The following is a 16,566-nucleotide window of genomic DNA, read 5'->3' as shown; positions in this document are numbered from 1 at the left end:
TTTAGTGACCTTTATATCACTGTGGTATAAGTTGTCTATCCATGTGAAATACCTGTTTTTTAATGCATTTTTTCATTGAATTCTATTTCATACTGTATTAGAATTGCTAAACCAGCTTTCCTTTTGGGAGCATTTGCTTAATATCTTCCCATTGCTTTATTTTCAAATTTTCTATGTTGTTTTACTTTAGATATGTCTACTGTGCACAGCATACAGATATTTTTATTCCAATTTTATTTTAGTTTTTGTCTACTAATCAGTGTTTAGTCCTTTCACATTTATTGGAGTTGCTGATTTATTTTTAACTTCTTCTTGTCATTTTATTTATTTTTTTCTATTTATTCAGGTTTATCTGTGTCTGTTTCATCCCAATCCTAATTTGTGTGACATAGATCCAGCTTTTTGGTCACCTTCTTTCCTCAACAAGTAAGTAATGTATATTATTTCTATTCTTTTCTAGTGGTTACTATTAAAATGTTTAACCTATGTACTAAAACTTATATTTTTCGAAAAACTTAGAGAGTTAATAATATTTATATTCTCTCCCTCTAACAAAACAAAAAACCTTATCATTCACTTCCCCATTCTCTCTGTACGTCCATATCCTGTTTTAGTCATGTGTACAATTATACTTCCATATTGTTACTTAAAATACTTCTGTTATTTTTTATGATCCATACTTACTTAGACTTAAAATACTTTATCAATATCTTTCCTAACCACTGATTCTTGTATCTTACCCACCCCCACCGCCAACTTCATCCTGAATTCATTGTCTTCTTCTTGGAGTAATACCTCAAGTAACTATTTCAGAGAAGATCTGGAGGTAGTAAACTTTCTAAGCATCCCATCTGCACGCTAGGATGATCGTTTGATGTAATATAGAATCTCAAATTCATAGTTATTTTTCCTTATTACTTTGAAAATGTGCTCCATTATCTTCCTCTTATTCTCACTGTTTTGTAGGTGATCTGCCTTTGCTCTCAGACGGTTTTTAAGAATTTCTTTTTACCCTTAAATTCTAAAATGTCCCTAAAATGTGTCTAGTTACGTATTTTTGTATTATTATTTTACTTTTGCTTCGTAATTCATAAGCCTTTTCACAGGGAATCATTTTTTAATAGATAGACGTTCTCAGCCATTAATTTTTCAAATATTGCTTCTTGTCCTATTCTCTCCTTGAACTCATTCATGCTGGATTTTGGGACTTCTAGGTTTATCCTTCGTGCGTCTTAAATTTTATTTCATACTATCTAACACTTTAACTTTTTTGCTACATCCTTGGAGAATTCTTTATCTCAATTTTCCAGACACAGTATGTGTTTAGTCCACTACCTTGAAGTTCAAAATCCAAAGTGCATACTTAGAGCAAAATGGGACCCACAATTTATTCTCTTTCTCCTTGGGAGGAACACTGAGTGTCACTCATCTCATCATGTTAATATTTCATTAGCCAAATATTTTTGAAGGAAAAGTAACCATAATTTATTATACATGTATGTGTGACAGATACTGTAGATGTTTTTTCAAATTTTACAGAAATCCTTACTATCACCTCATTTCACAGAACATCCAAATAAACATGCTAAACAAGGGTACTGCTCAGTTTGTGGCCAAATTAGAAATGCTCTACTATACTGTGTATCTTCAACAAAGGAATGATATAAAACTCAGTATTGAGCTCCAAGATTTTACTGCACAGCAAAATCACCATGGGGATTTCTAGGTAGATGTTTCTGGAATTCTAAGTGGATAGTGCTATTTACTATATAAAAATACAGTAAATCTTACATAACTAGGCATTATTAGCACAATGTTCCCTTTCATAACAGCATGACAGGTATAATGATTAATTTTTGGATCATAGTACTGTTTGGTGTAATTTATTAATAACAAAAGGTAGAAATGGTATTTTTTTAGGGTAAAAGGACACTATTCAAGTAACTTTGCTTTTTTTTTTTTTTTTAAAGTACAGGTAAGAAACTTGGTGAGAAAAGCTATAGTAAGAGTTGAGAAGTTTCTGTCAATTAAAAAATACCTCTGCCTTCTACTGCCATGCTCACCCTGGAACTAGTATGATAATACTGTATACTTGGATTAGTAAAGATACTATAAATTCAAGGCTATTAAGTACAGTACAGTCTCTTTTACCTGGAGGTCCAGGAAGGCCAGGTGGACCCTGTATTCCAGGAAATCCTCGCTCTCCTTTTTCTCCAGGCAAGCCAGGTAACCCAATGTTTCCTTTTTCTCCTACAGTTACACCAGTTCCAGGCCTAGGAATTACCTTTATTATGAAAGAAAAAAATAAAGGAATTCAAAGAGGCAGAGACTTGTTCTTCTGAAAATAACCTAGCAGCTACATATGATTACAGTGTATCACTGTCACAAAATGTTCAGATGCAAAATCATCAAGACTACTTACGTAGATTGTGAGTCATATTCTATGTTACTTCTATGCTTCAACAGATTAGAAAATGTTCAATGCCAGTACTAATATTACCACCCTCCTGAGCCCCAGACTTACAGAGCTAGAATTATGTTTGATGTCTCTTATCTTATAATTCACATTCGATTCATTCCAATCACCTAAGCCTGATAATTCTTTACTAAAAATGTCTCTCCAATGTGTCCCCTTCTTTCTTGTTGCAACAGCTTCTATCCTTACCTTACATTTGTACTAACAGAAGTAACTCTGAGCTTGTCCCATTTAATCCAAATCTACTACTTGGACACACTTCCTCAAAAACCAATTTTTCTGTGTTACTTATCCTGTTAAAGGATTCAAAATTGTTCACTACTTCTTACTATATCTGATGTCACTTTTAACCCTGGACTCTGTCAAGTTACTTCTCACTCCCAATACCTCTCTCACCTGTTTCATGTCCTGAATGATCTTTTAGGAGAGTGAGGTCTGATTATAACCACTTCATGTATCTTGCACATTCCTGCTTTTGCCTTTGAATATGCCATTCTAAACATCTATAATGCCTTCCCCCAATCTTTCTCTTTGTCAACCCACATTTCTTTCTTCTTCTTAAAAAAAAAAAAGAAAAAAAAGAAAACACATCTCTACCAGGAAGGCTTTACTAATCAAAATCAACTAGCTGATCATTCCCTTTCTATCTTCTTAGAACCTTATGCCTAAATAATTTTACATTAAATAATCTAAATATAAAGAAATTAACTTCACAGAGCTATAAAGGTAAAGTAAGCTTTACATTTAAGAAACTATCAGTTTGAGACAGAAATCATCACCTACTGGCAAAGTGAGATAATTATCCTGGCTCTTTTGGATATAAGAAATATTCAGACAAATGGACACTGAAATCTGTGGGACCTAGAATTGGGATAGTAGTTCAAAAGGGGAAGTGAGCTGTTGGATTGGATTGCACTCTCAAAATTTCCATTTCTTCTGATGTTCATCAAAATTTTATTTCATTTTTTAGAGAAATTGCTTCTTAGAGAAGTAAAACTCTGATTTTAAAATGAAAGTGAATAAAAATTGTCTAAGATCTTCTTTAAGTACCTCCTCATTAGATTTGCTAAAGTACCAAGTATCAATATCTGAGACTCACTTATGGACAAAAATAATTAATGTTATTCAAATGTCTGAACATATAGGTTTTATGGCACTTGACCCTTTGCAGCTTCAGTGCAGCCTAAAGTCAAGAGTCTTAGCAAATTTCAATGATAGGAAAACCAATATGTCAACTGCAACAGTGACATTTTATTCTTAATAAGAATGAAAATATATTTGACTAGAATTTCATGGTGAATGCAAACATGACAGAAGATTTGTAAACCCCTCAAGTATTCTTTTACAGAGCAGTTTCCTACATTTCTGATTAAGAGCCCCTAGAAAGCACACACTCAGGGAAGAAAGAGGTGTGAATCAGACAATTACAAATTGAGAAAACCTATTAAGACCAAATCCATCTTTCCCCTGAGCTCTGCAGGGGAAAGGACCAATCCCCTAGTTCCCCAACACTTTCTTTTTTTGAAACTTTGTAAGCAACACTTGCACCACCTGCTGGTTACTTGAGAAATGATTTGGCAATCATGATGCAAAACAACCTAATGCCGTAATTTTGGACCTTTATTATGGAGAAGTAATACACAGGCAGAACAATACAAAGACTTTGAGGTCAACATCACTGAAGTTTTGGATGTAAAGACTTTTAAGCCAGGAAAAGTTGATCTTGGAATTTTGTGTTCTATGAGGAAAAGGTACGGAGTATATAATTAAAACATGAAAATTAAAATACACTAATAAATTTAATAAATAAAAACTGAAACAAAAAACTTACAAGTCCAGGAGGCCCAGTTGGGCCAATGTCACCCTTTTGGCCCTGTTCAATACAATTGTAAAACAGGTTAGTAAAAATCACATGAAAACATCAATTTCCTCAAAGATATAACAGATAACTATGTTTCATAAAGACCCAGAAATCCATAATAAAATATCTCAAAGAGAAATACAAAATGAGGTAATGAAACAGTACTTAGCTAAGCCTAGGAAGACCTGTGATGTTGTCTCAGATTTACAAGCTCTATGATGCTGACTAAATCAATTAACTTCTCTGCCTTATCTATAGACCAGACTTCTAAGGTATGTCTAGCTGTAACATCCTTTGATTTTAAGATTCCTAGTTTCCAGAAAACTATAAATACTCTATAAAGAAGATGCTGATTTACAAACTGGTAGCACTAGAATCAGCTATAATCATTACATTTTTGTTTTTTACATTTAGCCATGTTCCTTTTCAAAAAACTTGTCAATGGCATAAATTTGGTGTCATTTCCATCAGTGACAGATATTTTAGAGCTGATGGACTTAACTATCATCAGGAACAGTTAATAAATCATAATTACTTTTGTGACTTTGCTCTTAGAATCTAATGAAAGACATATTCAGACAAAACTGTTTACCCTTAACCAGTAGCTACAACAGCTGAAGAACACAGTATTCAACTGTTACTCTACTGGCCAAGACCCAAGAATAGATCTCTCTCTCACACCTCTATTCTCATTCTAGACTTGTTCATAGGAACCTTTCATCTATCTATAAACTCCTTTTAGTTTAAGAAGATACTCTATCCTATAACTTTACTTACACTAGAAAAACAAAATTCTATTCTCTGAGTATTTATTCTAGCTGTGCCTCTAAAGCCAAGCTAGAACTTGGATCTAGTTTAGAGATAAACCACCATTAAAACGTGTGCCCTCTGGGTACATTCAAGTTTGTAACACCTTTCCCTCCTTGCCCGCAGAACAAAGCTTTTCAGTTTTGGTTTTCATAGAAAGCAATTAAAGATCAGAGAGACTGGAAAACTGGATGTTTTGTGATTTGCTATAAATAGGAGAACTGTGTGCTTCATACATTCTTTCAAAGTCACTTTTAAAATAGGCTGCTAAATAAATGACTTCAGTCAGGCTGCGTAGCCAAATGAAAAAAACAACAAAGAATTAGCCACGGACTTCCAGACAATAACTGCGTAGAGAATGGAAATGTTTCGTGGCAACATTCTAAATTCACAACTATATAAGCCTTTTTAGTATGAGGACCTGACTAAAATAGTGCTGAATCCTCTTTCTGGAGAACAAAAGTTTTGCCGATACATGCTCAAAGCAAAGGCATCAACTTTTAACAATGGAAATGCTAAAGTTAAACATTTCTCCATGTATTTCTATCACATGGACTGTGATTTAGGATAGTGAATGAAAATTTAGAGGAACTGGTATAACAGAAAAGGGAGCAACACCAAAAGATGGTTATTTAGAATTTTTTCATTTATAACTCAAACTTGGGCAAGAAAAGGATTGTGCTAACTGGAATAAAACCGGTCACTTCAAAGTGTTAAAATTCTTACCTTTTCTCCATCCCTTCCTGGTTCACCAGGGTAACCAGGATCACCAGGCAAACCCTTTAAAACATGGAAGACAGAGTGACATCAGCAAAAATGGTGGAGTAATAAGGACCTCCAAAAATCCTCTCCTCCATGAAAGCAACAAGGACACTTGCAAAAATGGTCAGAGTCAACCTTTTTAGAACTCTAGAAATTAACCAAAGGCTTGCAGCAATCCAGGAAGTGTTTCTTGAAAAAAAAAAATAAAAGATTGAATCTTGGTGAGAACACAGAGGTTTGTGGCTCTATTCCCATCACACTTCCTCAGCTCCGCAGTAGCCTTGAAAACCAACAGCTCACAATCAAGGTAAAAACCAGCAGCACAGCAGCAACTGGAAGGGAAAGAACCAGGTTGAAGCTTCTTCAAAGCCCCATTCCCAGAGAATTGTCATTTTTGACCTGTCTGGTGGTTCCCAGAAAGATCCCACTTGCATGGCTATCTTTATTTGACCTAATTTTAGTTCTCCCAGTGCAAACAGAGAAAAGCGTTTTCCCTGGGCATATCAGTCAAAAACAATCAGAGGCAATTGCTGAACATCATGGCTGCCTAAATCACTGTTCCAAAGGAAGCCAGTAACTGAGGCCCTGAATTTAACCCCACCTTATGCCATTTTATATGTTTAAGCCATTGGTGAATCTAGAGTTTATAAGCTGAGGACTGCCTGTTTAGGAAAATCATCTGGAAATCAATTTATCTGACTTTATAACTTCCAGTCTTGTTAAGAATGCTTCCCTTTCCTTCAGAATAGTCTCCAAATTTCATCAAATTTTCTATCTGTCCTTGAAAACCTCTTTTAACATCTATGGTGGATACTCTTGAAACTGAGGCTGCCTGAAATAATGTTCCTGGACTTGCACATTTTATTTTCCTCTTTTTTTGGTAGCAATTAGAATTATATGTCAAAACTTTTACTGAAAAGACTTACATTCACACAAAAAATAGTATGTGAATGTTTTTAGCAGTTTATTCATGATGGCCAAAACCAGAAACAACCAAAATGTCCTTCAATGGGTAAATGCATAAACAAACCTTGGTACATCCATATAACCACATACTGGTCAGCAATTAAAAGTTAATGAACTACTGATATACAGTACAGTGCGTTATGCTATATGAAAGAATTCTGATTCAAAAAGCTATACACAATGTGACTCCATTTATATGCCACTCTGGAATAGGCAGCATTATAGGGATGGAGAACAGATCAGTTGTTTCCAGGGGTTTTGGGGAAGGGTAGGGAATAGCTACAAAGGATCGTGAGGGAACTTTTGAGGGGACGGAACTATTTTGTATTATGGAGATCGTTACACAACTGTATGTGTTTAGCAAAACACACAGAACTGTACACTAAAAATGGTTCATTTTACTGTATACAAATTATATCTCAATAAATCTGACAAAAATCTGTCTTGAAAAACAGAGAAATTTCAAATTCACATTCAGAAAAGAAAGAAAGCTAATTTCCATTCATTTAAACTACTTCCAGACCCAAGCTTCTTTGCCATCCTGCTTCTTTACCAACATGTACAAATGTTGCCATTTTTTTTTTTGAGGGAAGGGATAGACTTTAAATACTCACTGGAATTCCTGGTTGGCCATTCTCTCCATCTTTGCCCGGTTTACCCTATAGGATTCAAGGAAATGTAAGAATATATATTTGTTATTTGGAAATATAAGGTTAAAGAATATAACAAGCTTTTTCCTGCCTGGGACTCTCTTAAGTAGACTTTTTGGACTTCAATGTTATAATAAATAAATGAATATGTCAGTCATGACATTTTGAGGCAATGAAAGCAGGATTTAAGAGGAAAAGAAGAAAATGACATACATGTGCCTGTGCACCGGCATGCACACACACACACATAGACACATTTAAAATTTTTTGCAGAGTATTAGTAGCCGTAACACTTACTCTTTTGCCAGGCTCTCCTTGCTCACCCTTCTCACCTTTCACACCACCTGGAGGACCCTGTACACACAAAAGTAATTTTACATTGGTTCATGGAGTACTATGTGTCAATATCAATTTACATTAAATGATGCTAAAGAATTTTAGGTTACTTACTGGAGGACCACGTATCCCTGGAGGTCCAGGAGGCCCTCGGTCACCAGGAAGTCCCTATGCAGTAGTAGGGAGAAGGAAAGCAATATAAATACTGTTAGTACTAGAGCTAGCTAGGAACACTTTTAACAAGCTGAACTATAGACTCATGTAATATAACCAAAGATAATAAGATGTTTCAAATTCAAAGTTGATATCTACTAGGCAAAAAATCTAGAGCCATCTTTGCTCATTTCAGTTAATTTTTAGGACAAGCCAAGTTTTGAGGTAAATAGCAAGAAAACACTTCAAATTAAAGTATTAATGATATTTTTTAGTTTATTTATTTATTTTATTTTTGGTTGCATTGGGTCTTTGTTGCTGCACACAGGCTGTCTCCAGTTGCGGCAAGCGGGGGCTACTCTTCGTTGCGGTGCTAGGGCTTCTCATTGCAGTGGCTTCTCTTGTGAAGCACAGGCTCTAGACGCGTGGGCTTCAGTAGTTGTGGCACACGGACTCAGTAGTTGTGGCTCGCGGGCTCTAGAGCGCAGGCTCAGTAGTTGTGGCACCCGGGCTTAGTTGCTCCGCGGCATGTGGGATCTTCCCGGACCAGGGCTCGAACCCGTGTCCCCTGCATTGGCAGGCGGATTCTTAACCACTGCACCACCAGGGAAGTCCCAAAAGTATTAATGATTTTTTATTCTTATAAAATATTTTATAAAAAGCAAGGGTACCTAAAACTTGGAGATTTGGGAGCTATATAACACACATACTTTGGCAGAGATTTAAATGGCCCAATACATATTGATGGTAGAGTTTCAGTATAATTTGTCCTTTATTCTTAACTTTCTTATTAGCATTTAAGTGAAACAACAGTGCACACACTCTACTGAAGGGTGAGCCACTATTCTATAGAAGATGTGTTTGATCCCCTCATCTACTCTAGTAGAAGCAATGTATCAGAAAATTATTTCTAAAAATGACAAGATTTTATAGAGTAATACCATCTTTCTCCCTGCATATCAGTGAAATGTAGAGAACACAGTCATCTAAAACAATGACAATCTATCTTACCATGACTTGATTTTGTATATAAAGGTATTATTCACAATAGCCAAAAATGGAGAAAAATCCAAGTGCCCATCAACTGTTGAATTAATAAATAAAATGTGGAATATACACACATAGGAATATTATTCAGCCATAAAAAGGAACAAAGTACCAGTACATGCTACAACATGGATGAACTTGAAAACATTATAATAAGTAAAAGAAACCAGACAGAGAAGACCGTATATTGTATGATTCCATTTATACAAAATGTCCAAAATAGGCAAATCTACAGATCCAAAAATTAGATTGGTGGTTGCCCAGGGCTCGAGAGTTTGGGGAGGAATGGGGAGTCACAACTAACTGGTATGGGGTTTTGTTGGCAGGGGCTCATGAGAATATTCTAAAATTAAATTGTAGTGGTGGTTTCACCACCCTGTGAATATACTAAAAAAAAAAAGTAATTGTGCCCTTTAAATGGGTGAATTGTATGGTATATAAAGTATATCTCAATCAAGCTATTTTAAAATTTTAATTATCTCAAATCCTTGTTATTTTAAAAGGACTTTCACATATAACCTTATTCCAGCTTGTAATGCATTTTAATGGAATGCTACTTTCATAGCAAGATATTCATTGATTTCCTCCCTACATACTTACCTGATCTCCTTTCTGAAACTCTACATCAATTGGTCTTTTCTGTTCACTGATCTGCCCAGGTGGCCCAGGGGGGCCCTGAAGACCTTGCTCACCCTGTTGGCAAGATAAAATAAGAAAGTGATATTTCATAGTTTAAACAGACAATAATATAACATGTAAGCTAAGACAGTTGCAAGAAGCAAAAACACAAGTTCAAATGACTATGAAAGGAAAAAACTGAGGGCTAAATAAGCAACTTTCTTCTTTACTCACCTTTTCACCCTTGGGTCCCTGGAAATTTAAGCCCATATTCCCCTGAAAAGAGAGATTTCAATTTAAAACCTCATTGACAATAACAAAAATAATCCACACCAAATAAAAGATGTAAAAAAAAAAAAAAAAAAAAAGAAAACTACCTTTGGTCCTGGAAGTCCTGGTGGGCCAGGAGGGCCCTAAGAATAAAAGACACAGAAAAGGGAAAAAAGTGTTATATTAATGAGTATATTAAAAAATTATTTGGTTTCATAAAAAGTGAGGACTGAAAAAGCCCTTCAAAATAATATTTCCTGGGTTTTTTTCTCATTGCTTTCTAGTCAGAGACACACATTTAAATTGATTTAAAGAAACTAGATGATTGTGGAGACTTCTCATGACAGGCTACAAGTGGGCGGGGGAAGAAATGCAAGGATGGGTAGAGGCAGAGGAGTAGCACTCGTGCCAAAAATCAATACAAAAATTAATCTCAACAAACATCAGATTTATCATATCAGAATTATAGGTTAAATTTAGGTACCATAAGACAATTAACTGTCTAGTTCTAAAAAGCATGTGTTTACTTTTTTAGTCCAGTTTTATTTTATATAATCTTTGTATATTTGAGAATGTTTGAAGGTTTGAAAAGTTAAATTGGCATTTGTCTGCCCAAGTATATCACTTCTTGATGTCAGCTGACCTATTTATTTACATATTGTACCTTGGTGGCATTTCTAAGACTTTGCTTCATCTGTTGAATCAGGGTTAATTGAAGGGACATTAAGAAGTACAGAGTGAATCTGTTATGTGGTCACAAGAGTTAACGAAATTCAAGGTGTAACAATACACCTAGGGTAGGCCAAGGTTGTAATAACAGAGTTAGGAAAAAGTGCCATGGTCCAGAATCTCATGTGTTGCAAGACACCTACAACTAAAACAAACTAAACTCAGAGGTTTTCTAATCCTCTCCCAAAGATTTCTAAAAAAGCCGAAATCACAATCTTTTCTGGTAGATCTTCTAGTATTTATCGAACGTTATTTCCTTCATTCATGAATAGAGGACCAATTGTCACAAGCAAAAATGTACACTCTATAAAGGTATAATGAAAACTGCCACTTAAATATATGGTAGATGAGAGATAGAGTGGCATATGAGAAATTACTTTGAAGTACAATTTTCTTGCCCTTTTAAGAGGGCAACAGCAGAGCTCTAAGTCTAAAACATGACTTGAATGAAATCTAAGTATTTCAGGGGTAAAAGTACTTATAATTTATTACAGTAGAAAATATAAGTGACCATACAGGTAGTAAAGTAAGAGAACTGGTTGCACATTCAGGGTCTTTATAAGTTTTTGCTTCTTTCCTGGGGAATACCAATCCTTATCCCATTGCACAGTGATTCACTACCCTCACCAATCCTACTGTTTTGTTACAGGTCCTTAAGAAATGAGAGCCAATTTTTTTGTGAATACCTGTTTTGTGAATACCTCTTTAACAGCAAACCACAGCTTGAAGAAACATATTTCATCAAGTGACTAAAGAACTGCCTTAGAAGACTTCATAAGATGGCCAGAACTGACAAAATATTTTAATCTTTCCTTTTGTGTACTTCATTTTTTCCATCTATAAAATGGAGCTATTACTTAGCATATATATTGTTCACCATAACACTGTAAAATCTCCCATAAATAAGAAAATTTAAGAAAACTATAGATCATGAACACTGTAAATACATTATACTTTCAAGTAATACAAATAATATTAATATTTGTGAAAGAAATCAAAAGAAAAGGAGAAATGAAATTACAGAAGCAAGCTTACCATCAAACCTGGTGGTCCTAGGGGACCAATTGGCCCTGGTATACCAGTGGGACCAGCTGGGCCCTGTTACAAAGGAAGTAAAGAAAAGGATGAGAAAAAAACTCTCACTGCATTGTATAAAGAACTAAATGGATGAAATTCTAACTTCAGTTGCCAGAATTCTATTCTACAATTCTATAATTTTGAAGTGTTATAAGCAGAATTTTAAAATGTAGAAGAATAAAAGCATTAAATAACTATAAAGAAATTCAACTAAACAGAATGGAGGCATTAGAAAACATGTTTTACAGTGGTACATAACAAATGTGGGACAAACACATAGTAAGGAAGTTTTAAAATATAAAGCAATAATGATGGGCATTTAGTGGGGCTTTTATGCTAGAAATGGGAAGGGAAAGGCTACTAGATTCAAGGTGGCTTCTCTAATTTTAAAATAAAAATAAATAAGATTAAAGACAAAGAGGGAAGTGAGAATAACTGGGACAAAAGGTAAGGGAATGATGTAACTGTTTGGGAACACAATTTGGCATCTTAAGAAGTTGAAATTTTGACTGCCCTGAAATCTAGTAATTTTATATCTAGGTATAAATCCTGGATTATTCTGTAATTTAAAAAAACCTCAAAACAACCCAAATATCCAACAATAGGAGATCAGAGAAACAAATTCTAGTATATTCAAACAAGGACTGTTATACGGAAGTGAAACTGAATGAACTACAGCTTCATACAATAATATGAATGAATCTTAACATACCAAATAGAAAAAGTTGGAGAAAACTACACATAAATTTTGTATTATTTCAAAAGCTAAATACTCTTGTTTAAAGATATATGCATATATAATAAAACTATTTTTAAGAAGCAATGGAAAACCCAGGATGGTAGTCACATCTTGGGAGAACGCAGAAGGACGTGGCTGCCAAGGAAACCACAGGTTGATTCAAAATTATTTGTAATGTTCTAGTTCTTAAACACTGTGTTGGGTTCATAAGTGTTCATTTGGTTGTTATGCTTCATAACCTACATATATTTTGCATGTATTCTGATATTTTCAAATATAACATAATACAAATTTATAAGAGATAAAAGATTGGGAATACTTAAGAACATATGGATGGGTTATATCAAGTATGGAATGAGAAGGTGGCTAATGAAAACAGTTCCTGACATTGTATCTTAGTGATCAAATACTAGAAAGTACTGCTTTTTATTTTTGGCAAAGGGATCAATCGTCATGAAAAATAAACCTCAAGAAATTAATTTCCTAATCTATAAATTCCCAAAAGTTATTGTTGTCTCCATGTATGTTATGTGTAGGCTGACATGACTATTTTTCTGAAGATGATACTTGATGTTCACTACGTATAAATTTTATTCTTTTAGCTTTCAAAATATGTTCATGTTATATATAACTGATAATGTTACAAATTATGTCTTCTAATATCTTAAATGGGAAACCCACAATTTTTATTTTTAATCAGACCATTTACTCCTACCACCCTACTGATAACCACAGCATAGGAATAAGAATATAGAAGCCTATTTCTGCTGCGAAACCCCAAAACAAAAATTTCCATGGAAACTGGACTGAGAGTTAAAAGAACAAAGCAGCGCTTCTTAAAATTCTCCCTGGTCCAGAATACTTTTATTTTCACGTACAAGGTACCTGCAATGTCTATCAAACCTCAGGTGATAATTTCTATAACTAAAATAGAGAGTATTAAAGGCTGAGGATAAAAAAGTGATGCTGTGATCTGATTTAATCAGTATAGCAAAGAAGAAAATCACCAGATGCTTACCTGTATTCCAGGAGGACCTGGAAATCCTGGATTACCCTTTGGCCCTGGCAGTGATGACATAATTATACTACCTGGTTCTCCCTGAAAGAAATCATCAATGGAAATTTAAGTAGTAGTTATGATACACGAAAACTCGCAAGAACACAAAAAAGTGATCTGAGAATTCAATCTGTCACAGAAGTATCCCCAAAGATTAGGCGATCTCAGTAATTAACATGAATAAATTTACCTTTTAAAGGAAAATGAGGAAGTGGCCAGAGTACACTGAAGTACAGTCGATTTATTAAGAACCTGTCATACCTTTAGTTACTCATTCATTAAAAACATTTATTAAATATAAATATTTGCCAAGAATTGTGTTAGGCTTTGGGTGCTTTGTAGTGAAGAAGATAAACAAGACTTCTGTTCTTATTGTGCTAATAATATACTGGGGAAATGCAGACCATAATGCATAAACAAATAAGATGACAAAATTTTCTGTTTAGGACTATAAAGGAAAACTACATGGTACATGATAAAGAAACAGTGGAGGGCTTCCCTGGTGAGGCAGTGGTTAAGAATCTGCCTGCCAGTGCAGAGGACACGGGTTCGAGCTCTGGTCCAGGAAGATCCTGCATGCCGTGGAACAACGAAGCCCGTGTGCCACAACTACTGAGCCTGCACTCTAGAGCCCGTGCCCCACAACTAGTGAGGCCCATGTGCCCCAATGAAGAGTAGCCCCCGCTCACCGCAACTAGAGAAAGCCCACGTGCAGCAACGAAGACCCGACGCAACCAAAAATAAATAAATTAAAAAAAAAAAAAAAAGAAACAGTGGAGTACTAAAAAGAAATGATAATTATGTGACGTGATGGAGGGGCTAACTATCGTTACAATGGCGATCATATTACAAAATATAAATGTATCAAATTAACATGTTGTACACCTTAAATTTATACAATGTTATATATCAAATATATTTCAACTAAAAAAAAGAAATAGTGGAGGAAATTAGTTTGGGTAGTAAAGAAGGGCAATCTATGAAGTTAACATTCATGCTGAGATCGAAAGGATAATAAGGAGTCGGCCAGGTGAAGATGGGGGAAGAGCATTAGGCAGCGTAAGCAGCATGAACAAAGGACCCAGAAAGAGAAGAGCTTGGCACATTCAAATAACTTAATGCAGACAGGTGTGATCAGTGAGCCAAAGGAAAAGTGGTTTAAGATATGGCTGGAATATGGGGCAAAGAGCAGAATATGCAGGTCTTACAGGCAATGGAAAAGAATGTGAACTGTATCTTAGATGCAGTGGAAAGCCCTTGAAGGTTTATAAGGAGGGAGATTAAATTTTTTTCATTTTGTGAGAGTCCTTTATTATGCAGAAACTTCTTATATTCTTAGTGTATCCGGACTGATACTGACTAAACATTATTTAGGATTACGGCTTTTGGACTGTTGTATCTTTTGGTATGAAATGACATTATGCAATAGAAAGGCAATCTATTTGCTGGCAAACATGTCATTCAAATCAAATATTCTGTCTTGCTGTCCCACACCAGAAACAGAGCCAGGTCTGGCATTAGGAACCATGGAGGCGGCAAAAAACCTCTCTTCTGGGATTCAAGGTTTCTCCAAAAGTTCTGTGCTTCATAACAAGGAGGGAGATTAAATTATTGATTTACATTTTTAAAGGATCATTCTTGGCTGCTTTATACAGAATAAATCAGGCTGGGAGGTGAGGGGGTGTGAAAAAAGAAACTAGTTAAGAGGCTACTACCTAGTCCAGATGAGGCATTATGATTAGTGTGGTGGCAGTGGAAATGAATAAAAGTGGATGAATTTATGATATATTTTACAAGCAAAATTAACAGTATTTAGTGATAGCACGGAATGAGGAGCTGTGTGAAGAAGTAGAAAATGCAAATACTAACTCTCAGGTTTTGATACATGCAAAAGTGTACATGATAGTGATACAAATTTTAGAGATGGGGAAAACAGGAGGAACAGGTTCATTTGGGGGTCTGGGTTAACTTTGAGCATGTTAATTTGAATGTCTGGGAGATAAATTTGAGTGGAGATGTCAGGGAGGCTGTTTAATACATGCATCTAACTCAGAATAAAATTCTGTTTTAGACAAAGAAATGTAGGTGTTCCATAACTAGACAGCAATCAATAGCATGAGCATCAATAATATTGCTAGGCATAGAAGAGAAGAAGGGGTCAGGACTATGTCCTGATACCTGCTGGATAGAATAACATGAGCTTGCATAGAAGACTGCAGAATGACCAGAGATGCAAAAGAAAAATCAGGAAAAGGTAGCGTCTCAGAAGCCAGAGAGAAAGAATATTTCTAGAGGGAGCAGGTGGTCAACTGTGGTGGTCCAGTGGCTGAGACTCTGCGCTCCCAATGCAGGGGGCCTGGGTTCGACCCCTGGTCGGGGAACTTGATCCCACATGCCGCAATTAAGAGTTTGCATGCCGCAACTAAAAAACAAAGATCCCGCGTGCCACAACTAAGACCCTGTGCAGCCAAATAAATAAATAAATAAATATTTAAAAAATGTAATGAGGAAGGTATCAAAAAAGAAATGTGAGTCTGATATACATTTGCAAGTGTATCAGCCCATAAAAGGTACTTAAAGCCACGAGAACAAAGGAGACTACTTAAGGAGAGCTCGTAAATGTGCACCTGCACACTTCTAGAAGCATCCATTTTAAGACAGAAGTCAGAGACATTATCTGATTGAAGATGCAGGCTTTCTAAATATTTTATTCAAAATGTTTACCTTCCCAACATGAGATGCTTACCTTCATACCTGGGATCCCAGGAGGTCCCTATTATTAAAAAGAAAAGGGATTATTTTATATATATGAGAGGGGAGCAAGCAAAAGAACACAAACTGAATAGACTACTATAAGATCATTCTGAGTACAAGGTATATTACGATACTTAGAGATGACATTTATATTAAATACCACAGAATCTTTAGTTTTACAGAGCAGAGAGCTCTGTGTATTACTAACTTCTTTTATAAAAAATCCTCTTCTTGGGCTTCCCTGGTGGCACAGTGGTTAAGAAT

The 16,566-nt window shown here is 35.3% G+C and overlaps 1 protein-coding gene across 1 annotated transcript in view; it reads right to left on the bottom strand.

The window, feature by feature from the left end:
• Window positions 1-16,566, bottom strand: part of COL4A5 (collagen type IV alpha 5 chain) — a 258,495-nt gene that overhangs the window by 85,970 nt on the left and 155,959 nt on the right. Inside the window, exons 8-19 of the mRNA XM_061179490.1 lie at window positions 16,295-16,321; window positions 13,510-13,590; window positions 11,711-11,773; window positions 10,054-10,089; window positions 9,911-9,952; window positions 9,659-9,751; window positions 7,973-8,026; window positions 7,820-7,876; window positions 7,487-7,531; window positions 5,871-5,924; window positions 4,308-4,349; window positions 2,152-2,284 (exon numbers count right to left, since the gene is read on the bottom strand). Of these exons, the coding sequence (XP_061035473.1) occupies window positions 2,152-2,284; window positions 4,308-4,349; window positions 5,871-5,924; window positions 7,487-7,531; window positions 7,820-7,876; window positions 7,973-8,026; window positions 9,659-9,751; window positions 9,911-9,952; window positions 10,054-10,089; window positions 11,711-11,773; window positions 13,510-13,590; window positions 16,295-16,321 (727 nt within the window). The remainder of the gene's footprint in view (window positions 1-2,151; window positions 2,285-4,307; window positions 4,350-5,870; window positions 5,925-7,486; window positions 7,532-7,819; window positions 7,877-7,972; window positions 8,027-9,658; window positions 9,752-9,910; window positions 9,953-10,053; window positions 10,090-11,710; window positions 11,774-13,509; window positions 13,591-16,294; window positions 16,322-16,566) is intronic.

The sequence above is a fragment of the Eubalaena glacialis genome, chromosome X, assembly GCF_028564815.1.
Source record: "Eubalaena glacialis isolate mEubGla1 chromosome X, mEubGla1.1.hap2.+ XY, whole genome shotgun sequence".
Lineage (NCBI taxonomy): Eukaryota > Metazoa > Chordata > Mammalia > Artiodactyla > Balaenidae > Eubalaena > Eubalaena glacialis.
This window is presented reverse-complemented; position numbering and strand designations above follow the sequence as displayed.